Source organism: Sphaerodactylus townsendi, linkage group LG15, assembly GCF_021028975.2.
Source record: "Sphaerodactylus townsendi isolate TG3544 linkage group LG15, MPM_Stown_v2.3, whole genome shotgun sequence".
In the NCBI taxonomy this organism is placed as follows: Eukaryota; Metazoa; Chordata; class Lepidosauria; order Squamata; family Sphaerodactylidae; genus Sphaerodactylus; species Sphaerodactylus townsendi.
Genome location: NC_059439.1, coordinates 26,050,829 through 26,076,209, shown reverse-complemented (window position 1 = coordinate 26,076,209; position 25,381 = coordinate 26,050,829). Strand labels below are relative to the sequence as shown.

The following is a 25,381-nucleotide window of genomic DNA, read 5'->3' as shown; positions in this document are numbered from 1 at the left end:
GAGGGTTTGCTTGGTGGGCGAAAGACGTATCCTAGCAAGCCTGCCAAGCATACAGCCAGTTAGGGTTCCTACCTAGTCCTGTGACTGCTTTGCGGCACTCAATGGAGAGAAGCGTTCTCTTTGGCAAAGCTTAAGGGGTTTGCCCTGGACCTCTAGGTTGTCAACCTGCCTTTTGAGGGCTTCTTGGAGCCTGTTCACGAATTCGGCATAGGGCTCCTGAGGCTTCTGCCAGACGCTAGAAAAGCTTTAGGCTGGCAGGTCCCGGTGCTGGGGAATTTCAAAAGCGCCTTGTAGAAGGCATTCAGAAGCGACCGTGGGGGTGGCCTCCAGCAGGAACAATTTGATTGTGGGGTTGGCAGAGGCATCGAAGCTGTAAAGTTGCGCGGTGGTGTGGGCGCCGCTTCAGGTGACTCCCCTAGCAACACACTGCTGGCGGAACTAAGCTCACCCCAGATCACAAATTGTACGGGGCTCAAAAGCATGCGAAAGGTGGATGCTGGTCATCCGGAACCATTGGGTGATTCCATGCGACTACTTCTGGCATGCCTCTCACATAGAGGGCTGTTGACTCCTACATCCCATGCAACGCTTTGCGGAGCTTCGGTGAGGATATTATGGCTTAAAGGGCGGTACTCAATAACTAGCCGAACAATGCCATCCTCCCCACCGGTATCCGTGAAGTGAGCGGGGCGCAAAGCGAGGATATGGGTGTAGTCTTCCGTCAGGACCCTTTTTTGCAGATTAGAGTGGTTAATGCGTTCTGCGAGGGTTTCTGAAACCAGCATGCATTACGATAAGAAGCCGGCGAAGGTCGCGGTGGCTTTGGAAAATGAAGGCGGAGCGAAGGGAGGAGGCGGCCGAGCCGCGGGAGAATTTGAAGGAGGCGGGGAAACAAGGGAGGCAGAGGGAGGACAGGCGTCCGATTTAGAGGATAGAGAAAGTTCCGGGGGTGAAACTGAAGCTGGAGGGTCGAAAGGAGGGCGGCCTACAGCAAGGGAGCCGTAGGTCTGCAGGCTGATGGCGACATAGCATTGTCTCCACGTCGGTAACTTGAGTGACGCAGTAGCGCGAGGCTCTGGTAATGAAGAGTGCGCCCGATGTTTTCCAAAGCCATAACATTCAATGTCCCCCCCTCCGGGTACCATGGACATTCAGCTTCAATCTCCCTCAACCAATTTGCGCCAGCTCCCCTCTCTCTTCTGGGGACCCTGCAGCATTTCCATGCGCACGCTTTTAGTTGGATTGCGTGCTTGTCATAAAGCCCTGCTTTTGCAAACCCCCCCGCGCCTCACCGGTGTTCCATTCCGGACTGAGAGAGTGTCCCTGGGACTCGAGAGGAGTCCCTGGATCGCGCCGATCCAATGAGCGGGCGATACCGAAATGGGAGTCCCTGGATGCTGTGATCCAGCGGACTTCGATGCCTTGACCGCTGAAGCGGCGGTATGAGCAGGGTGGAGGTTACCGAGGGTTCCCGGGTTTTGGCACCAGCAATTAGTGCTGCGAGGTCAGCGTGAAACGAACGAGACGAGACGCGGTGATTTCATCTGGTGGAGAGCGCCAGCAACGGGAGCGCGGGTGTCCGATGTTCCTAAGCAGCGACTCTACCCGGCGTGCTGGTTCCTGGCACCTTTTATTATGATTCTAAGCGGGGGCGTGTAGAAGGGCGGAACGGGGGGAATTCCGGGAGATCGGGAGACTGAGAGATCATCATGTGATGCATGATCTCACCTGGCTGCTATTTGCGGAGAGGAGCATCGGCGTCTGGGCCTAATCCTCACCTGGGGGCAAAGCCATTGTCCCTTTGTCTGGGACACCCGGTGGTTGTGAGCCAGGTAGTTCATGACCTGTGACTCATCGGGGGATGAGGGGTGGGGGAGCGGTGCGAACAGAAGGCCGTAGGAGCGCCGGTGTGCCAGCGCTCTACTTACGGTGCTGCTGGGTCAGCAGTGCATCCCTACAGTATAGGCTACTTGCTTAGGAACCTACCCAACCAACGTGATCATCTTTGGAGGCTCTGCTTCAGGTATCCCTCTCTTCCGAGATTAGGTAGTTGGCAACCCTAGAGAGTGTTTTCTTGGTAGCAGCCCACTTAACTTGGAAATATCCAGTTTTGTTGACGGCAAGGGGCAGAATTGTACCTCATGTATAAAAGACGGGTCACATGCTAAAACAGAAGTCCCCTGCCCCTCTGCCAATTCTTTTCTCATTTGCTTCTTTCCCTGTGCCCACTGAGGGCGACAAAGATAAGCTATCAAATCCACCCAGCCTGACTTCTACAAGCAAGAACAACAGTAAGATCCCTCAGTATTCGCAATTGTACTGGGCCTACCCTTCAAGCCCATTAGTTTCATTAAAGGGATGAATTTTGCCTCTCTGAGTCTGAAGAACCCCCTGCTCTGAAATTGTTTGGCCAAGGGGAAGCTGTAGTTTGGAGTCAGAGGAGATAGTCTGGCAGGTGCAGAACCCATGCAGGGTGATTTTCCTGCCTTCCCCTCCTGGGATAGCCCAAAAGGCTCCTACAATCACACCGTGTGGGCAGAAATCCTTGTGCCTGTGGAAATGACTAATCTATGTTGTGGACTGCTTAACTCTTGTCTCCTTTGCAATTCAAATCCATTACTGATGTCTGCACACACTGCTAAATCCGAACATTAGACAATCTGAAACATTTTACTGTGGGTCCCTACTTGGTTTACCAAACCAAAGTTGGTCTGATAAATGACAGCAATCCTGAAAAGCAGAGGCCTTTGTAAACTACTAAGCACGGATGAGGGATTCAGCAAAAGACCCAAAATCGGATCTGACCATTGTACTGTATGATAAAAAACATTAAAAATGAAATCCCAACGTTCCTGATTTACATACGCAACTCCATGGAATTAGAGCCTCCAAGGAAAGATTATTTTCACCACTGCCTGTTTAAAAAGAAGCAAAACCTTTGACATTCGTGTTTTGACATACACTGCAGGGAGAAGTGGTTTGATGCCAGCGCATGAATATGGATAAGTTTTGGAAATGCCTTGTCTAATGGCAGAGAAAACCAGTACAGGCAAATGGTGCAAAGTTTGGCTTACAGTTCTGTGATTGCTCTCCTCACCATCAATACGTTCCCCTCCTTTAAAACTGATGGCAAAACCCAGAAGTTGCTGATGTTAGTTCAATAGATGACCCTCCCCCTCCCCGCAATTTCCTGGGCTTGATAGCCTCCCCACCTCTGAAGGACTCCACACACACTGTTTTCTTTCAGAACAATTCTTTATTTTGTTATGTCTGAACCCTGGCCATGTAAGATCCCCTTCCCTTCTCCCATGAGACAATTCTGTGACAACTATCTGAGGATTAGTAGTTACTCTGACGTTCTTGCTGCCGGTACCCTCCGCGGCGCATGTAGCCCCCTTCGTTCTTACGGTAGCCATCTTTTTGATCTGTAGAGGAGAGATGAGAAATGAACAGGAAATGATGCTGGTGAAAGACAATAATCAAAACATTCCAGAAAAGATTTCATTATTAGGATTGTGGTGCGGATGGAGGAAATCACATGCAATTATTAGGGTCTGAACGAATAATTTCTGGTTGTTCCACCAAAGCATATTGCAGTTTTTCAAATCAAATCCCCATTTTTTGGTTTGGAGAAATCTGAGGGAAGGGGAAAATGGATTTAACTCTTAATGAGCTGCACAGAGGGAGAACATTCAGAGCCAAAGTGAGTTAGATCTTGTCTCAAGGCTAGGAAAACAAGGAGCACTCCCCACATTTGGAAGTGGCATGCATCTCATCTAGATTTCCAGCTCCTAATACTCCCCCTCCACCAGCGTTTCAGAGTATTGGTGAAAATAATCCCTTTTCTTTGCGCTTAGAAATCTAGACAGGATCCAGGACATCGAAAATTGCTTGAAGTCTGTTGGGTGTTCCTTCATGATCACAGAGTCTTTTGTTTCAAATAACACAGATTTTTTTAAAAAAATATTCCATTGAAACACTAAAAAGATCTACTACCCTGCACAGATCACAGCAAAGAAGAAGAGCTTGGATTTATATCTCCCCTATCTCTCCTGTAAGGAGACTGAAAGGGGTTTACAATCTCCTTTTCTTTCCTCTCCCCACAACAGACACCTTTTGAGGCAGGTGGGGCTGAGAGAGCTCCCAAGAAATGTGACTAGTCCAAGGTCACCCAGCTGGCATGTGTTGGAGTGCCCAAGCTAATCTGGTTCACCAGATAAGCCTCCACACTTCAAGTGGCAGAGCGGGGAATCAAACCCGGTCCTCCAGATTAGAGTACACCTCTTAACCACTACACGACGCTGGCAAAAAAGGTAGCCAGGGGAATAAGTGGATGAGGGGGCAGGAAGGGGTAATAGATTTGCAGGGCTCCACTCACCCCGGAAATAACCCCCATAGATGCCTTGCTTCTGGTCAAAGACCCTCTCGTTGTTCTCCACGAGGCTGCCCAATTTCTCAGCCAGCTGCAGGGCCAGGTTCTGCTGGGACGTGGGTTCTGTCCGGTGCATCACTACAGTCTGGGTCGGCTGGTCCAGGGAGGCCTTGGGGAAAAGAAGGGGAAAGGGAGAGGAGGTCAAGATTTGGGGACATTCAGACCAAGGGAGGCTCTGCTTTGAGCTTTAGAGCCCCGTTGCATGAAAGGGACACTTTTCCCCTGGTCTGTCCCCTCTCGCTATTGCCACATGGTGTCTTGTACTTCTGCTGGCCCCGTCCCCCTGGCGTCTCCCTAGTGCTTCTATGCGGAAGCCCTCTCACCATCAGCTCTTCGTTGATGATCATCTTGCTGATGATGCTGTGCACGGTGGGCAAGTCCAGCTCGAACATATCGGACAGGATTTCCATACTAAATAGAATAAGGTGCGGAGAAGAAGAAGATAAAGAGTTTGGATTTATATCCTACTGTAAGGAGACTCAAGGTGGCTTACAAGCTCCTTTCCTTTCCTCTCCCCACAACAGACACCTTTTGAGGCAGGTGGGGCTGAGAGAGCTCCCAAGAAATGTGACTAGCCCAAGGTCACCCAGTAGGAATGTAGGAGTGCGGAAACACACCTGGTTCACCAGGTAAGCCTCGGCCACTCAGGTGGAGGAGTGGGGAATCAAACCCAGTTCTCCAGATTAAAATCCACCAGCTCTTAACCACTACACCATGCTGGCTTTCAGAAGCAGAGACTGTGACCCAGTATTTGGGGGTGGGGGGACATCAGTAGCTTGCAAGCTAAAAGCTCTGCTAATGGGATGGAAATGAAAACAGTGCACCATGGGACAAGGGAGGAATTTGTTTGGTGGATCAGATTTACTGGAAGGAGAGACTGAATCCAGGGAGCCCTTCCCCTAGCTGGGTAATCTCCACCCATGGCTGCACATGCACTCAGCAAACTGTGCCCCACAATCTAAGCAAGAGGCCTCCCAGGCTCAAGGAGAGAGCCGTTCAAGAGAGGCCTGCCCATCCCTGACATAGTACCTGATCGAATCATAGACACTGCTGTAAGTGAACAGGTAGGTGCGGAGAGACTCCTCTTGGATCTTCCTGTAGGGGGAGCCAAACAGACAAGAGGGGGAGGGGGCTTGAGAGCTGAAAACAGGAATCTCCCAAACAGCAAAAGAGGCATGAAGATGCCCTTTGAAACATTCATTTATGGGCACACGAACTGATGAGAAGGAATTTAACACTTTCACATTTAAAGGATCTATGTTATTAGAAGAAGAGTTTGGATTTATATTCCCCTTTTTCTCCTGTAAGACAACTCAAGGTGGCTTACAAGCTCCTTTCCCTTCCTCTCCCCACAACAGACACCTTGTGAGGTAGGTGGGGCTGAGAGAGTTCCAAAGAACTGTGACTAGCCCAAAGTCATCCAGCAGGAATGTAGGAGTGCAGAAACAAATCTGGTTCACCAGATAAGCCTCTGCCTCTCAAGTGGAGGAGTGGGGAATCAAACCCGGCTCTCCAGATTAGAATCCACCTGCTCTTACACCACATATACTTGTAAAAACAGCATAGAAAGAACCCATATAGCAGGCAGTGGCTAAAAGCCAGTCCTGGGTCTAAAAGAATGAAGTATCCTGTACAAAATGGCTGAACCACCTGTGCCCGTTGCACATCACAGTCCCTTATGCTCCTGTGCAGAAACAAGGTGGTTGCTTTTGATACATCCAGTTCACTTCTGTTCCCTTTCCATCTCAACCACTATGAAAAGCCCACCCTTTATCCAATTTACTTCCTATGATTGTTCTCCTAATTTCTCCATAATATCCAGTTCCGCAATGAAAGAAAAAGGCAGGTTAACCCCACGTTCCCCTTTGCCTGCCCCCTCCAGATCCCCCCCCCCTCCAAACTGACCGGACGAGCATGCTGCGCACTTTGTCGGCCTCTGGGAAGAGGTCCCAGACCTTCCCGTTCATTTTCTCGTTGACGATGAAACGGTGGCAGGTCTTCCAGTCTAAATCATCTTTATCAGCTTCTTCGAGGTTGCCAAGCACTACTGTTCCCTCATGGACTCCGGGGGGCCTGGAACAGAGAGGGGCCAGAGTGGGAGCCCGAAGGGAAACGCAAGCAGCAGGGTCATTCTCAAAGTTCTGGTATTGACCTTTAAGGCTTTACGTGGTTTCGGATTTGCATATCTTCGAGACTATATTGCACTCCAAGGCCCCTCTTATTTATTTATTTGTTTGTTTGTTTGTTTGTTTGTTTGTTTGTTTATTTATTTATTTATTTATTTATTTATTCTACTTTTATACCGCCCTCCCCCGAAGGGCTCTGCTCATTGGAGGGGAACCTTTTGCTGGTCCCCAGCCCGAGAGATATCCAGCTGGCTTCAACACAAACCTTTGTGCATTTTGGACTCTGGCTCTAAGCCCCATTGTGGGAGCAAAATTACCAGCCAAGGTTAGTAGCCTCAGCTGCCCTTTGTTCCGCGGGGCTTGTAAAACCTGGTTGGTGCATCAGGCTTCCTCCACCTGGCCTGGTGAGTTCCGCAGGGCCTGTAAGACTGAATTGTTCCACCGGGCCTTTGGAGTGGCCAGCCGCTGAGTGGTGCCCCCCCCCCTCCCGCTCCTGTTCTTTTTACATCGGGGTCTCTCTTTATTGATGAGACCCGCCGTTTCCCCTTTTGGGGAGGTTTTAAATTTGGGTTTCGCTGGGCGCCTTTACTTTATTTCACTTTAATCTACTGTATTAACCGCTGTTTTTAAAGGGCTTTAGCAGTTTACTAAATGGATAGTGTTTATGGGGTGCTGTGGTTTCAGACTGTATAGCCGTGTTCCTAGCATTCTCTCCCTATTTAGCCACCATCTGTGCTTTGCTCTTCAGAGGATCCCTTTGAGATGCCAGCCACGTCTGAAATAACAATCAAAAAAGGAAAATCACTAGAACCTGACCACAACCTAAGCCCACAACCTAATGTTCAAACCATGAAAACTAACCCGGCGATAGTGTTTATGTTGTAATACTTTCCTTGTTGAATCTTTTGTTGTACGCCGCCCAGAGCCCTTCGGGGATAGGGCGGTATAGAAAACAAAACAATAAATAAATAAATAAAATAGCCAGCCGGCAGCCAACATTTCCTCTCGGCCTCCAGAGCAGGTGGGGGTGGGGGTGGGGGTGGGGAACAAGCCAGCATGGATTCATTCAAGTCGCCATCTATTTTTTTATAAAATTTTCTACACTCCACCTTTTCCTCTAACTGGATCAGTTTGCTGTCGGCGTTTTAATAGTTTTAATGCTTAATTGTTTCATCTAATCGTTTTAGCGTGTCTTTAACTTGTTGCCACCCGCCCTGAGCCCTTTTGGGAAAGGGCGGGATAAAAGTACGATAAAATAAATAAATATTAAGAGCATCCCCGGCTGCTCAAAACGGAGGAGCCAGTCGCCAGGAGAACAATTTTTCACAGCTCAAAACAGCCAGCGGGGCTACTTCGGGATCGCTCACCTAGAAGGGGCTGGCGCTCGCCCACACGCAACTGGTGAATCCGTGAACTGCTTACTTGTTGATCGCGCGCCACTGGTGCGTGTAACTCGCGGGATGACCAAGTGTAGGGGATTCTGCCAGCAGCATGGCCGACACCAGGTAGACGCACTCGAGCAGCTCCAGGTTGATGTGCATGTGGAAGGGAACCTGCCGGCGCTTCTCGATCTTCTCTTGCTCCTGGTTGCGCTCCTGCATGCTGCGCATCAGCAGGCCCTGCCCCAGCAGCTCTTTCGCCCGCCCGCTCGACTGGATGTCCAGCAGGGCGTTGTGGGCGTCCTTGATCATGCCCTGGCGGAAGGCGCAGATGCCCAGCTGCACCATCGTCCTGTTATAAAGAATCTGCAATGGCAAAGGAAAGAGGAGGAGAGAAGAGTTGGTTTTTATATCTCACTTGTCTCTACCTTTAAGGAGTCTCAAAATGGCTTACAATCGTTTTCCCTTCCCCGAAACAGACACTTTGTGAGCAGAGGTGGGATCCAGCAGATTCTCACAAATTCCCGAGAGTAGGTTACTAATTATTTGTGTGTGCCGAGAAGGGGTTACTAATTGGTGATTTTGCTATGGATGCAGAGCTCCGACACATGGCCACCAAATAGCTATATCCAGAGGTGGGATCCAGCAGGTTCTCACAGGTTCCCGAGAGTAGGTTACTAATTATTTGTGTGTGCCGAGAGGGGGTTTCACACCAGATTTTGCCACGTGATTTTTGCCTTAGTTACGCCCCTCCTCTCAGCAGTAGCGTGCAGAACTTGAAGCAGTCTAGCAGGAGGTGCACCAGCATGCATGGCAGCCTGCGCGCATTTGTTTCCCCGCCAGCTTCAATGACCTGGCACAGCTGCCAAGGCCCTTGCCACAGCCCAGCTCACTTGAATGCCCTGCCCTCTGCTCCCCAGAATGCCCCTCAGCCAGCCCCACACATTGGTGCTAATACGCAGAATGAATCCCACCACCATGGGAACCTTGTTACTGGGGTAGGGCCTTTTGGATCCCACCACTGTTTATGAGGTAGGTGGGGCTGAGAGAGTTCTGAGAGAGCTGTGACTGGCCCAGGTTCACCCAGCAGGCTTCCTGACGACTGGGGGGAAAAACTGGTTCACCAGGTAAGAGTCTGTCGCTCATGGGAAGGAGTGGGGAGGCAGTTTGGTTCTCCGGATTAGAGTCCACTGCTCTTAACCATTATACCATGCTGGAGTTAAGGAGGTTGTGACCTTCAGCACTTATTAATCATGGCTATCCGCCTTCTGCCTGCAACAGGCTTCTACCCCCACCAACTGTTTTCATAGGACAGACAGACCAGAAACCAGGGCAAGAAACTAGAATCTCCACTCCAGACTCAGACTGGGCATCTTCTCCAGCCTCTATGATTTGGCTTCCATCTCACCTCACCCCCGATTGTTCCCAAAATGGCCTTTTCCCAGAATACCCATGGCACACCGCAATGTGAAGCTAGGACAGGTCGTCTGTTCAATCACACAGAACAGGTGCGGCATAGCCTACCAGATATCTGTACAGTATGTGGACAGTTTTAGACATTTAAACTCTGTTTTTCTCCCCCAAAAGGGACCCAAAGCAGCTTACACACACTGTTTTCCCCTTTGTCTATTTTATTCTCGTAACAATCATCTTGTGAGGAAGGTTAGGCTGAGAGTCAGCATGTGGCCCAAGGTCAGCCAGAGAGCTGCCACTGCAGATTGGGGATTGGAACCTGGACGTCCCAAGAACCTAGGCCCGTACACGTTCCACTGTACCACACTGGATCTCTGAGTGGCTCTGCTCCAATCCATCATTTAAACCAAGCTAGCGAACTTGCTGGAAGAAGGGGTGAATCTGGGCTCACGGCTTTATGCACTACCTCGGAGTGTGGTGGGATCTCTTTCTGGGAGGTTTTTAAGGAGAGGCTGGATGGCCATCTGTCAGGAGTGCTTTTGATTGCATGTTCCTGCATTGCAGGGAGTTGGACTTGCTGGCCCTGGGGGTCTCTTCCAACTCTATGGTTCTACATAGCTGTAACTCAAGCTTCCCGCCCCTCAGTGCTCCTTGCCCACTTCTGCTCCCTCACCTGCACTGGCGGGTCTGCGTGCTGGATGTTGTCTTGCAGGTGGCTCATGAGCATCAGGTCGCGGGCCTGGTACCAGCGGTCGTGCAGAGCATGATGGTAAATGTGGCAGAGGATGGCGCAGGTACGGATCCGGTCCGTCCGGTCCCTGGCGTAGATGAACTTGCAGAGGCGCTCCATGAGGATTGCAGAGTCCTCGGCTTCGTTTTCGGCCTGGTCTTGCTCTGACTACGAGGATAATCATGACTGTAGATACGCCTGAGACAAGTGACGATTCATCCCTACTACCGCATTCATTATTTAGACTAGGGGTTTGCAACTTCATCCAGATGTTCATGGACTACAATTCCCATCAGCCCCTGCCAGCATGGCCAAATCAAAGTTGGGATTTGTAGTCCATGAACATCTGAAGAGCCGCAGGTTGCAGACCCCCGCACTAGACCAGCATCTGCAAACACTCTTCACAGCATCTACTCTAGGAATGGAAGCCACCTTCAAATCTGGTTATTAGTTAGGGCTCCCAACCAAGGAACTGTAGATCTGCAGAAGGGAGCTGGAGAGCTCCACAAAACATTCTTGGCACTGTCACTGATGTCTCACTTCTCAGGATGACCTCCAAGGAAGTCATAGCAGCTACACCAGTTTCAATGAATCCAGGTTGTGAATGTACGCGGGCCCAAAACCCCTTGATATCCTCCTCAGGTGCCTCGACGCTTCACATCCGTGCAATGCCTTGTCATAAAACACAAATCCCCCTACACTTCAGCCAGCCTGCAAACAATATTCTGCAGGTATTGTCGAAGGCTTCCACGGCCGGATTCAACTGGTGGTTGTGGTGGGTTTTCCGGGCTGTGTGGCCGAGGTCTAGTGGATCTTGTTCCTAACATTTCGCCTGTATCCCCGCATTACCCCATATGTCCCGGCACGGCCTCTCCGCTCGGCTGAGGCCAATTTATTAGTGGTTCCTGGCCCCTCAATGATGCGACTGGCCTCCACGCGGGCCAGGGCCTTTACGGCTCTGGGCCCGGCCTGGTGGAACACTCTCCCTCCAGCTGTCCGGGCCCTGCGGAACCTTGGTGAGGTTCCACTTGGGGGGGGGGGGCCCGCAAAGGAGCCGAGGAGTTGTTCCAGCAGACCTTTGGAGGAACCAGCAGCTGAGGTGCTTCCTGTTTGGCTCCTTACATCTGGGCCTTTTGATCTAATGGGACTGCTCCCTCTTGGGGAGAGTTTTTAAATGGGGTTTATCGGACCTCTTACTATTTTATTTTGTTTAAAGGTTTTTGAAGTAATTTTATTGTTGCTCATTATTTCCTGTTGCCGCTAGAGCCCGAGGGGATGGGGCGGTATAAAAAATCAAATAATAAATAAATAAAATAAAATCCCCAAGATACCCCATATGTTCCGCACGGCTCTCTCTCTCCGGCCGCTGAGGCCAATTTATTAGTGGGTTCCTGGCCCTCAATGATGACTGGCCTCCACGCCGGGTTGTGGGCCTTTACTGCTCTGGGCCCGCCTGGTGGAACACCTCCTCCAGTTAACCGTCAGTCTCTGAACCTTGGTGAGTTCCGCAGGGCCTGTAAGACGGAGTTGTTCCGCCGGGCCTTTGGAGGGACCAGCCGCTGAAGGTGCCCCCCCCCCCCCCTTCCTGTTGGGCTCCTTACATCTGGGCCTTTCGATCTAATGGGACTGCCGCCTTTCCCTCTTGGGGAGGAGGATTTTAAATGGGGTTTATCGGACGCCTCTTACTATTTTTATTGCTGTTTTAAAGGTTTTAGTAATTTTATTGTTATCGTATTTCTGTTGCACGCCGCCCAGAGCCCTTCGGGGATGGGGCGGTATAAAAATCCAAATAATAAATAAATAAAAATAAAATCTGTGGCTGGCATCTTCAGAGGTGCATCACAGAGAGAAGTCTGTTACACACTGTGTCCGGTAACACACTTATCTCTGTGATATACCTCTGAAGATGCCAGCCACAGATGCAGCCGAAACGTTAGGAACAAGATCTACCAGACCACGGCCACCACAGCCCGGAAAATGGCCACACAGCCTGGAAAACAAATATCTGCAGGCCTTAAAAAATGTGTGCCTATTATGGCTCTTGGATCCCACCCGCCCCCGCCCACAAACTGTGGAAAAATTGCATAATTCTGCCCACCCAGTTCCCGGTATGCCAAACATCCCCATCTTAGGGGTAGGCCATGTGTATAAACCCCTGACCATGTACCACATGCTACATCCACAGCCACAGGGTGGGGCTTTAAGGCAGACTTGCTATCAGGGTGGGTTCTGGCTGCTTGTAAAGACTGGCAGACCTTGCTGTCCCCAGCCGGCCCTTGCTGCCGCTGGTGGGTCTTGTAGTCAAACTTGTAGTAAGTGTGGAGGATGCGTCGGAGGTACACCCGGCAGATCTCCTCCGTGGTTCCCTTGTCCTGCAGGTAGTTCTGCACGCGGTCGATGATCTTGCAGACTCGTGCCTCGTCCTTCAGGTGGTCCACGTACTCTGGTGGAGAGAGACCACGAGTTCTTCGAGATGCTTACAGGTACGGCGGGGCAAGTTCTGACACGCCATGCAAAATATGACAACAGCTGTATGCGTGTGGTAAAGTCGTCACCAACTTATGTCGACCCAGTAGGGTGTTCAAAGGCCAGAGACTACAGTCCAGGGGTCTGCAACCTGTGGCTCTCCAGATGTTCATGGACTACAATTCCTATCAGCCCCTGCTAGCATGGCCAATTGGCCATGCTGGCAAGGACTGATGGGATTTGTAGTCCATGAACATCTGGAGAGCCACAGGTTGCAGACCCCTGGACTACACCCTTTTCAACAAAAAGAGCTAAGTAACTTCACCCGCCACGCGCTGGACCACTTTTGTTTTAGAATGCTCCACTTGAGTATTGGTTCTCTTAGGTAAACACTAGGACCCAAGCAGAGTATTCTAAAACTTAAGGCGGCCCAGCAAGTGGCAGGTGAAGTTCTACTTAGCTCTTTTTGTTGAAAAACAGTATAACAGAGGAAGTTTTCCACTGCTAGGCCCCTTCTGCACATGCAGAATAACGCACTTTCAATCCACTTTGCAGCTGGGCAGAGTAGCAAAATCCACCTGCAAACAGTTGTGAAAGGGGATTGAAAGTGCATTATTCTGCATGTGCAGCAGGGGCTCTAGATGAGACTGTGTCTTAAACAGTTCCTCTGGAGGTCCAAAAACAGAACACAGATGCCAAGGTGTTCCTTTGATGATGCCTCCTGGAATTGGGATTCAGAGGTTTACTGCCTCTGAACATGGAAGCTGGCTTTAGCCCCCATGGCTACTAGCCATGGATAGACTTGACCTCGATGAATCTCTCCAATCCCTTTTAAGGCCACCTATGGCTGGGGCTATTGCTGTATCCTCAGGTGACGAACGTCACATTTTAGATCACTCAATGCGTTAAGTAGTATTTCCTTCTGCCCGACTGAACCTGCTACAGGTAGAAGTGCTCTTGATGGCAAACACAAGATCCTCCACCACAGTAGGCAGATCTTTCAGCAACCCCCTCTCCACTGGCTACAGTGCAACCCCAACCTCTCTCCCCCCAAGTCTGGATCCCTGTGAGTCCTTCCCCAACAAACCCACCTTGAGAGTGGGGATCAGTGTTCTGCATGATCTTGGTGAACTCCTCATCCATTCGCTCCACCAGTGTCAGAATACAGCCACGGACACGAAGGGGCTGAGGGGAAAAAGAGAGAGACAACGGGATGGGGGGGTGTCAAACACCACAGGACGTATTGAGCAATGGGAAGAAGAGGAGTTTGGATTTATATCCCCCCTTTCTCTCCTGTAAGGAAACTCAAAGGGGCTTACAATCTCCTTGCCCTCCCCTCACCCACTACAAACACCCTGTGAGGTAGGTGGAGCTGAGAGAGCTCCAAAGGACTGTGACTAGCCCTAGGACACGCAGCTGGCGCGTGTTGGAGTGTACAAACTAATCTGGTTCACCAGATAAGCCTCTACAGCTCAAATGGCAGAGCGGGGAATCAAACCCGGTCCTCCAGATTAAGAGTGCACCTGCTCTTAACCACTCCACCACCAGTGCACTTGGGAACCAAGTTTCCAGCCGGCGCTGACTGTCTTCAGTAGGAACTCCTTCAGACACTGGTCCACTAACCTGCTCGTTGTTGGACAGGTTCTCGGAGTCCTCTGCAATGTTCTCCCCAATGAAGATGTCGGGTTGTGCAAAGAGGATGTCCATGAGCTCGTTGATGCAGTCGAGGCATTTCAGCCACATCTCCGGCTGCGCGAGAAGCGGAACGAAGACACTGCTCAGCATTTCAGGGCCTGAGCACCAGATTCACAAGGTCACAAGTCCCGGTCCATATTGGAAAGGGAACTGTGGTCTCGTGGTGGAGTCTGCTCCCCCACCCGCAGCCCCCGTACCTTCATGTAAGTCGCCAGGTTGGGGTTATAGTCATACAAGGACGCAACGATGTTGAACTTGATTTTGACGTCGATCGCAATCCCCAGGTTGTTCTCCGCTGCAATTCCGACAAGCAGCTGCAGAAGTTCGATCTGTGCTGCCCTGTGGGGAGAGACCATTAAAAAACACACGAAGTGTCATGATGTGCATTGTTTACGGTAGATCATCTCCTGGGCAGCAGAAGTACGAGTCAGCAAAAAGAAGTCAAACGACAGCTTGCTCTGTCAGCTAGACTGGACCAAACCAGTTCCGGTTGACCTTTGTGATTGGTTCATCAATGTATAAAAGTACTTGTACTGTACAGTGTACTTGTTCCTTTGGGAAACTGTTGTCTGGTGAAGCATTTTGCTTGACTGTCTCATATCTGTGTATATAAGAACATAAGAACATAAGAACTAGCCTGCTGGATCAGACCAGAGTCCATCTAGTCCAGCTCTCTGCTACTCGCAGTGGCCCACCAGGTGCCTTTGGGAGCTCACATGCAGGAGGTGAAAGCAATGGCCTTCTGCTGCAGCTGCTCCTGAGCACCTGGTCTGCTAAGGCATTTGCAATCTCAAACCAAAGAGGATCAAGATTGGTAGCCATAAATCGACTTCTCCTCCATAAATCTGTCCAAGCCCCTTTTAAAGCCATCCAGGTTAGTGGCCATCACCACCTCCTGTGGCAGCATATTCCAAACACCAATCACACGTTGCGTGAAGAAGTGTTTCCTTTTATTAGTCCTCATTCTTCCCCCCAAGCATTTTCAATGAATGCCCCCTGGTTCTAGTATTGTGAGAAAGAGAGAAAAATGTCTCTCTGTCAACATTTTCTACCCCATGCATAATTTTGTAGACTTCAATCATATCCCCCCTCAGCCGCCTCCTCTCCAAACTAAAGAGTCCCAAACGCTGCAGCCTCTCCTCATAGGGAAGGTGCTCCAGTCCCTCAATCATCCTTGTTGCCCTTCTCTGCACTTTTTCTATCTCCTCTTTATCCTTTTTGAGATGCGGCGACCAGAACTGGACACAGTACTCCAAGTGCGGTCGCACCACACCATATAACTGTGTTGGAGGGCCTGAGTGCCTGGGAAACGCTCGAGTACGGTGGCACACCGCCGGAAAAGGGTCTCTCACATTCCCCCGACTGACCTCTCCTTCCAAAGTGTGGATTCGGAGAACCTGCTGAGGTTGCAAGACCTCCTGGCTCCAATGTGTACGTGCAAGATACCAAATCCTCTGCTCTAACCCATGCTCTTTGCCCCGTCCATTGTGTTGTGCTTCCCCCCACCTGCATGCCCTGTTTGTTTTTCCACCTGTAACTGTCAATAAAAGGGCTTGGGAGAAAACAGGACGGCAGAGTTGCCCCCTGCATCTCTCACTCGCCGAAACGACATGCTGCCTCAGTTGCTGTAAGACAACATAACTGTACATATTGCATCGACGTGATAAAAGCCTTCCTTGTGTAAAGAACACTTTGCATGTAGTGTTTCTTCTTCCTGAGAAGTGAGAGCCTGCAATGTGTGCTGATGGACTCTGGGTAGATCTGCTTTGTATCTGCTGACAGGAAGTTGATCTACAGATTGGGCCTGCGTGTGCAAAGTGCCATCAAATCACAGCCAACTTATAGCAATCCCAACAAGGGGCTTTCAAGGCACGTGAGAAGCACAGGGGGTTTCTTCTGCAGAGTCTTCCTTGGTAGACTCTCTTCCAAGGACACACCCTGCTTAGCTTCCCAGATCTGACGAGAGCAAGATATGCCAGGCTGCCATTCCTCTCAAAGGTGGCATTAGCCAAGAGGCAAACAAGCAGAGGTGGCAACCTCCTTTTGGGGCAATATACCTCCGGGTCTCACCTGTCGGTGCCTTTCTTTCCCCGAGCCTGGAGGATTTCATTGAGTTTTTTCACCACCACCGCATGGTTGATCTCTGTGCCTTTGGCAAACATCTTGGGCTTCTCCTGCAGGGAAAAAAAACCCAGAGAAGACTCAGACTTTCTGGTGAAGGGCAATGAGAAGGAATTGGCAGCAGAAGTTCTCTGGCTCAATTCTGCACCCCGCTGTCAGTCCCTCAGCTGCCTGCAGAGGGCGGTAGCAGCACTCGACTTACCTTGACCAGAGGGACGCCTCCCTTGACCTTCTCCCACTCGCCGCTCTCCTCGTCATCCTCGTCTTCATATCTCTTAGATTTCCGGTCTTGCTTCTTCTTGGCCTTCTCTTCGCGCTTCTTCTCCAGAACTCTCTTGTCTTCTTCAGTTCCGGTTCTGATTGGAAAGCCGAGGACAGATTAAAATACGCTCATTCTTTTATGACAGGGGTCTTCAAACTATGGCCCTCCAGATGTTCATGGACTACAATTCCCATCAGCCCTTGCCAGCATAGCCAAGTGGTAGGGCTCATGGGAATTGTAGTCTATGAACATCTGGAGGGCCATAGTTTGAAGACCCCTGTTTTATGATCTTGAGAGTCCTGAGGTTTCCTACAGTGCACGTGCAGCTCTCTAATGGGGCAAACAGGCCATTCTGGGTATGGGAAACAGTGGCCCCTTCCGCACATGCAGAATAATGCACTTTCAATCCACTTTCGCCATTGTTTGCAACTGGATTTTGCTATTCCGCACAATAAAATCCAGCTGCAAAGTGCATTGAAAGTGCATTATTCTGCATGTACGGAAGGGCCCAGTGTGTGTGGAAGTTGAAGTTCCCCATGCCACAGTGCTGCTCTGAAATGAGGATGGGACATGGCTCAGTGGTAGAACACTTGGTATACAGAAGGTCCTAGGTTCAATCCCCAGCATCGGCATTTTAAAGGATGATGAACCAAACACGATAGAAAGTCCTTGCCAGTTTTAGTAGCTAGTACTGATCATGACAAGCTAATGATCCCAGTCAATATAAGGCGGCTTCATATGCTCATATTAGCTGCGCTCCAGTGCACTTGGGAAGCAAGTTTTCAACAGGCGCAGTCTGTCTTTGGTAGGGACAGAGCCAGGCTGGGGAAATCAAACCCGACACCTGGCAAAATGCATTCAACACAAGCTGCTGAAGAACTCTAGACACACCAGCTTGCCTCTTACAAATCAAACCCGGCCTTAATTAACCCAACTTGAAAATCTTGTTTGAATCAAAACTATAGAAAGGCAGCAAATCCCTGCAGATGCGCTACGTCATGGAGACTCACCAGTCCAGCTAAACCAGGTAAGACCACCTGATATTCACTTCAGAGTACAGAACACCTCTAAGGCCCGGCCAATGCTTAAAATAAAACCCAAACCCAGGATACTGTTTTAGCCAGTTTGCAGCTCTCAGTTTTCCCAGTTTTTGCACCTATCAGACTCAGTCCCCGGAGATTCCCCAATTCCACAATCAATTATGTACAAAACGTATCCCTAGCTGCCTGGGGTCCCTCTGTTAAGCCACTACTGCAGACATCATATGCTAAGGCAGTAAAGCTCCAACAATTGCTCAGGTCCTTTGACAAGTGACTCAGTCCTGGGACCAACATGGCACAAGGGCCTTGTTTTCAATTTAGAAGTGATCAACTCTGATCAGAAATCAACTCATAGCTGAAGGCCCTCTCTGTCTAAAAACACTGCTCCCAAAGTCTCATGTACGTGTCCAGATGCTCAAATGGGTTTCTCTCCCTGCCCCACAGAAACGTCCCTCTTACTTCTTAAGGAACTTGGAGGCCAATGAGGTGTATTTCCCTTCATCCTCGTCTGACTCAGAGTCGGATTCCGAATCCGATGAACCCCAGTCTTCATCATCATCAGAATCCTCTTCCTCCTCATCTTCATCCTGCCAGGAAAGGAGAAAAGGGAGGGGGGGGAAATCATCAACTAGCAAACCATGTGTGTTCCTGCATGGCAGGGGGTTGATTGTGTGTTCCTGCATGGCAGGGGGTTGGACTTGATGGCCCTTCTGGTCTCTTCCTACTCTATCATTCTATGTAAAAAGTCTGCATCCATGAGGAGCTGGCAGGGGAGAGGGGAATGGTAATGAAAAGCACCGGCCAAATTGGTAAAAAGGTTTAAGGTTTGGCCATGCTTCCCTGCACAAAACCCCGCAAATTTATGTTCTCTAGAATATAGTGAGCTGAACCCAGTTCTTTCTGGAGTGCAGATGGAGAGATGATTTGTGTCACTCACCTCCATCTTTTTGAGGAACTTGTTGCGGCCCTCGCCGGCCCCTTCCTTCTTCTTCAGGAACGCGGCTGCACCCATCCCGTCCTCATCGTCTTCATCCATAGATGAAGATCCTTGGGGTGGGGGGAAGATCATTGAGACGAAGGGAAAACACACTGCCTGGTGCAAAGCTCTGTGACTGGTACACCTGATGTAACGCACAGTCCCGGTATGTGGTCCAAAAATGCAACTGTGGAGGAGTGTAATCTGGATCGGGGCTTCGGAGCTAGGGATTGTGGTAGTGAATGCTCCCCTCCGCATGCCATTTTCCAGATAGAAAACACCTCCACTGCTTTGAACACGCCCCGATCTGGGTGGCCCAGACTTGCCCAGTCTTTCCAGATTCCAGAAGCTAAGCAGGGTCGGCCCTGGATGGGAGCATTCCATGGAGGTCCAGGGGTTGCTATGCAGAGGCAAGCAATGGCAAAAAACCCTCTGCTGGTCTCTTGCCTAATGTCAGGTCTGAAGACTGAAGTCAATAAACAGACTCTAGATGCCGGATCAGAAGTCTGTATTGATAACAGCTCATACCTGGCTTTCAAAAAGCCAGTTCTGCCAGACTAGGAAAATTCAGTTGCCTTTATCCCTGCAGAGTCCCCACCATAAAGCCCTTTCCCTGTTTCCCATGGAATGTGAGAACAACACAACAGAAAGAAGGATGTTTGGGAGTTGAGCATCCCAAGGCCAGCGCAGTGATAGTTCTCAGCCACCTGCTGCCTCCCCCTGCTTGAAAGGCGCCAGGGTCGCTTCCAGTTTAGCTAGTTACTAGCATCAAAGGAAAGCCAAAGAGCAGGGAAAGATCCAGATCAGGAGGTGAGGACAGCTCCCCACCCCCCAATAGCCAGGTGTGAGAACTTGCACCTCAATCCCAGTCACTGATGTCAGGAGGGGCTCATCCTGACACCTACAGAGTTGCTACTTGATAGAACTTTACATACACTCTTTAAGAAGGGTTGGGGGAGGGAGTTACTCTTCACCCGCAAAGCCAAGTGCCCATCCCAAATCAGGGAGCTGCACAGTGATGTCTTCCTGTTGCCAAGGCTTTAGATGAATTCCACACCGTCCCCACTGCCTTGGGCTGCTTTTTTAAGGTTATGCACACCTGGTGCCCCAAGCACAGAACCCCAGCGTCACGGGACAGTTCCCCACCTCCTGCGAGAGCTAATTCGCAATGGGACATCCACCCCTTGACCTGCCCGTCTGCCCTCACTCACCTTCCGAATCATCACTCTTCTTCTCCTCATCTTCGTCAGCGGATTGCTCGGGATTCTGGGAGATTGAGAGATTGAGTGACACGGTCTGCCAAGCCAAGCTGCCCTCCTTCAACACCCGCTCGCACTCCCACAGTACGACCCCAGCTCCATCAAGCCCATGCCACAAAAGTGTTTCTCAAATGCCTCCCTGGAAACCCTTCGTCGTGCAGTACAGGGTACCTGGCGGTAGGAGGTGATCTGGGTCTCATAATCCCGGTTGTACTTCCGGATCTTCTGGCGGAGCGTGCTCAGTGCTTTGGCATTGTTCTTGTTCATCTTCTTCTTGCCTTCCTTGTCCTCCCATATCTACAAAGGATGGGAAAGGAGGGAGAAGCAATTAGAGAAGAAAGGCAGCCATTTCTTCCACAAAGCAAACATGCAACGTAGGAAGATCATCTTGGCCTTATGGCATCTCAGGGAAGGCTGGAGGTGACAGAAGGGTGGGGGTGGAGTCTACCCCATTCACATATAATCACCATGATATAAAAAGTTAGGAGTCAGTATAACACTGTCACCCCTCCCTAACCAGGCAAAAGAAATGGCAGACATAGCCTCTGCAAGTCCATAACTCCCTCCCCACCCCCCATCAATACCTCATTGAGATAGTCCTCGAGGTCTGCCAGGATGCGGATGTAGAACCTGGGCACGCCCTCCTTATCCACAATGCTCTTGGCCTTCCCGTAGGCCTTGCCCAGCAACTCAAACTCCTCCAGGCACTTGGTGACGTCCCGGATCTTCATGGCATTTCGGATGGTCTTGATCAAGTTGGTCAGCTCTTCAAACCTGCAGAGATTCGGAGGGAAATGTCACCCAGGCTGCATCCAGGATGCTGTGCCGCCGTGGATGAAAAGCAACGGGTGACGTGCTGTTGAACATAATGGGGAAACTTCCTGGACGCCTGAAGGTGTTGCGGGGCCCAGCCCTTCGGAAACCAAGCACCCCGCTTCCCACCCAGAGCAGTCACACATCACCTCTTGTCCTTTGCGCTGCGCACCACTCTCTTTGTATCTTCTTCATCTTCACTCAGGTTCAGAGGCCTGTGAAAAAGGAAGAGAGAGACAGCCTGGATCCTTGCACTTTAGAGATGAAGTAAACCAAACCTGGTCCTAACTTGTGACCCAGCACTAAGGCATGCCTGACTAGGAATCTCAGCAAACTGTAGACTTAATGGCTATGGGAAAGAGGATGTGGGAGAAAAGACAATCAGGAGACACAGCCTGAATCCAAGCAGATGCTGAGAGAACCACCCAGAGCTCAATTTGGCTTTGACTGTAATATCTTTTACCTATCTTACTATTTTAATTTAAGAAGTTTACACCCTGCTTGTTGATTTACAAGTGGTGGAGTGGAGAATGGCGGAGCCTCCTTCTTTGGAGGTTTTTAAAGAGAGGCTGGAGGGCCATCTGTCGGGAGTGCTTTAATTGTGTGTTCATGGCTCTTGGGGTCTCTTCTAACTCTATGATTCTAAAACGACGATAGCCACACAACCTGGGAAACCGACAACAGCCAGCTGATTCCAGCCGTGAAAATCTTTGACAATATATTACCTATAAGGTCCCCAGAGTGTTGCTGTTTCCAAGGCTTCAGCCTGATTCTACTCTCAACTCCACATCTCTTGCTACGTAGTCAGGTAGTCACTTTTTAACAGTTCTTTGCCGTTATGCCTCCCACTCTCCCACCACACTTACTGTTTTCCGTAGTTGCCTCCGACAGGCTTGGCCACCTGCTCATCCCCAGAAAGCGATGACTCTGACTCGCTGTCTGAGCCCGTGGTAAAGAAGCGCGACATGGCGGCGGCAGCAGCTCTGGGTCGAAGACCCCCTCACCAGACCTAAGCATGGTCAAAATGTCAATCATTCAAATTCTTAAAAAATCAATTGATCTATTTTCTCTCATTTATTTTAAGATGATATTCCCACGTTAATTATTTTATTTAGTCCTCATCCCATACTGAAACAACCCCCAAACAATATACCTTAACACAAGCTACTTCCTTTCTTTGCTCTTAGTCCTGCTGCCAACTTCTCGCATGCCTAATTTTAGTCTGTGAATGCTGATTCACACATTAGGGAGAATACAGGGCTCCCATGTTGTGTCTTCTGTAACAGCCACACCTGAGTTGAAGGTTCTCCTCCCTTTCAGCTTAAACCATAGGTGTCAAACTTGCGGCCCTCCAGATGTTATGGACAGCATGATGTTGTCAGGGGATGATAGGAATTGTAGTCCATAACATCTGGAGGGCCGCAAGTTTGACGCCTGTGGCTTAAACCTTCCCCGTGCTGCTTTACTGACTAGCAACAGTCTCGGGAGCATGCTTTTTGGCCCAATGGGGAAACTGACATATATTCTTGTCAGTTTCCCCAATGAACCAAACCACTAAGTGGGTTGTTTCAGGTTAGAAAAAAGGTATATGAGAAAGCTTCATATGCAACAGTTATAATCTGACACAGGCAGGGAAATTAAGAAGAACCTGCCGCATGCACGTGACTCAACGCAGGGACCCCTGACCCACCCTGTGTATGTTTACTTATTTTACTAGAGAGTGAATCAGCAGTTAAGCTCCTGAGTGACATACTTGACTTTTCTTGTTAGTCTAATAAACTACCACATGTTTATTTATTTATTTGTTCCATTTATACCCTACCCTACACCGAAGTCCCACGGCAGCTTACATAATGGGGTTGAAAGCCTTGTTAAAGCACTGCAATCTTAAAAACACAAATCATTAAAAACCACCATAAAACATCCTTTGAAACAGTCAATAAAAACATCCATTAAAAATCCCCACTCGCCCCTTCCAGCTGGCATTGATGCGCCGTAACGCTCCCTGCCTGTAAGCACTGGGATGGCCCCAGCCTCTCTGCCCTTCCCCTCACCCAGGCACATCCCCCCCCCCAGGTGACCTTGCCCCCTATTCATCTTCTAGGTCGTCTACTATGCCCTTGGGAATGGGCCCACCATCTCTCACTTGGAGGGAGAGCGATGGAAAGACCCCGTAAGTGGACTCTCACTCCAAAATTGGGGTCTTCTGCCTACGGCAGTAATGGCGAACCTATGGCACTCCAGATGTTCCTGGACTACCAATTCATGGACTACCAGATGTTCATGGACTACCAATTGGCCATGCTGGCAGGGGCTGATGGGTGTTGTCGTCCATGAACATCTGGAGTGCCATAGGTTCACCACCACGGGCCCAGGGCATCCTCCCACAATGCCCCAGGAGCTCTATCTCATGTTACTGGTGCTGAATACCACAATCATCCATTGAGTAGTTAAAACTGATTTTTGCCTAATTTTAATGTTCACTTCTGGCTGTTATTATTGAGTTTGTAAATGATGTTACTGTCTTTGGCAGCTGCTTCCTTCCACTGGAGAACTCAAGGCAGCCTACGTAACTCTCCCATCTAGTCAAGCTTCAGCTGAGAGATTGCATCATGCACCTTTGGGTTTTATTTTAACACAGAGACGTATTTTCTGGATTGGTTGGAGCATTTTAACATCCCCGCCTATGAATTTACTACCACTCGTACTGATCTTCACTTGCTTAGCCAAAAATAACTGAAAAAATAGCAATATAAAACCAATACAGATGCATTTCCATCCCCATAGACAGCCACACTTCTCATAAGACCCTGAAAGCAACGCCCTCTTTTACCTGGAATCGGACCTTTTATTGCCTCCCATCTTTATCACAGACATACACGGATCAAACCTCCCCACCAACCCCCCATCTATATCACCCGCCCCCCAACTACTCAATATCGCTCACACGCGCTCACCCCAGAAGCGGCTTTTCCGGTCTCGCAACCACTGCGCATGCGCAACTTTGAAACGTCACTTCCTAAACTACTCCTTAACCCGATTCCACCCTTCTCGGTGCTTCCGGTCTAACTAGGAGGCCCTCCCGCAAATTTAACCGTAACCAAAAAGATCAGTAATAGAGCGTCGACATGCGCTAGGCAATTTGGGCCAATGCGCGCTTTAATTTTGTAACCGGAAGTGAAGTTTTGCGCCCCTCTGGGCAACCATGTTTATGATCCCTCACGAGGAGGGAGGGGCAAAATGACTTCGTGACTTCACTGATGAGGAAGAGAGGGACGGTGTGAGTCATTCGTGTCAGGTCTAAGAGCATTGGAAGCACTGCGCATGCGTCGAGTTAGAATCCCTGTTTACATCCATGCGACAAGGGCTTGTCTAAGGAAGAACTTCTTTGCTGTATTTAATGGATAACAACAGTGTTTAATAACGACTTCTTAGTTGTTCCAATACAGAAAGGATGAAGAGAACCCTCAACCCAGAAAAACCAGGTGCTCAAAGAAGGTTGACAAACGGTCTAATGGCAGTATGAATTAATACCAGTGGGTTACATATGATAAATTAACAGAACTTCAGTACAATAACTTGTACTGTATATTCACTGATGGTTGTCCTTGTAAACGTGTGCTCTTAACTACCAATCAGATAATGCAAGAAACAGCAAAGCGCCATTTCTGCCCTGTTCTCTGAATAAATACAGCAATTAAGTAGAGTATAAACTGGCTAAATAGAAAACATATTTGGCGTTACTGCTTGGAATTGCCCCATACACATGAAATTCCCCACCACTAGAAACTGCAAAACCAGAAACACTAGGAAGATGCTTTATTTCCTTTAATGTGCTTTGTGTACTAGTTTTGTGTTCTTGGTGGACCATTCTTGTGGGTACACTGTTAACAGCCAAAAGACCAATATGCATCAACACTTGCATTTTGAACATATCTTGAAAGCCATCAGCACGGACCTCCCCATAGCAGCTCCAGCACATTGTTCACAGGAAGTTTCACTGAAAATTGGCGTAGAAGGTTCCTAGAGATTTGGGGGCAGCGTCTGCAGAGAGGAAAAAGCTGCCAGCAGGATATGCTGTTGTAGATTCCCTTCAAAGGCACCAATGCTTCCGTGATCTCTGTAGTTTGGAGCTTAGCCGTAATTCCAGAATTTCAAATTGCATCTTGAGGTTGGTAACCCCAGAGTCTTTCCAGTACAACGAACAATTCCAGTACAGCAGTGTTGGTACAGATATGCCTTCAATGCAACGTAGCAACACCTCAACAGGAGGAACCCATATTTCCCTAATCCTATTTTACCATATTAAAAGACATTCTAATATTTTGCATGTGTCATCCCCTCACCCTTTGTGAAGCAGGGCTATTACCATACAGAGTTGGTATCCCCTTAAAACACACAACACACAAAAGAAACCCACCTCAGGAGCTTTGTATATTTGGTACAAGGCAGTTGTTTAATGAGACTGTCCTTTTTCCAAAATACAAGTTTGTTTCGTTAATACAGTATAAAACTACTGCCCTTTCCCTCCCTTCCCTAGGCTGGCTGTGTGTCACCTCATCGGCTTTCCCTCATAATCGCCTATAGAGCTAAACTAGAGTCTTTCCAGTCATAAGAACATAACTTAAGAAGAACATAAGAACAAGCCAGCTGGATCAGACCAGAGTCC

General features: G+C 49.4%; 1 protein-coding gene across 1 annotated transcript; it reads right to left on the bottom strand.

Moving 5' to 3' along the window:
* Positions 1-3,236: 3,236 nt before the first annotated feature.
* On the bottom strand, positions 3,237-23,820 carry LOC125444998 (eukaryotic translation initiation factor 3 subunit C-like). The gene is given in 23 exon segments (XM_048517808.1): positions 3,237-3,425; positions 4,379-4,541; positions 4,756-4,843; positions 5,462-5,527; positions 6,338-6,441; positions 6,444-6,505; positions 7,926-8,040; positions 8,043-8,303; positions 10,024-10,248; positions 12,336-12,523; positions 13,638-13,731; positions 14,170-14,295; positions 14,439-14,580; positions 16,312-16,415; positions 16,565-16,718; positions 18,124-18,251; positions 18,602-18,711; positions 19,852-19,906; positions 20,071-20,196; positions 20,484-20,673; positions 20,862-20,927; positions 21,579-21,721; positions 23,670-23,820. Coding segments are annotated over 22 exon segments (2,754 nt in total). The 5' UTR covers positions 21,680-21,721; positions 23,670-23,820; the 3' UTR covers positions 3,237-3,339.
* Between the last annotated feature and the right edge of the window lie 1,561 nt (positions 23,821-25,381).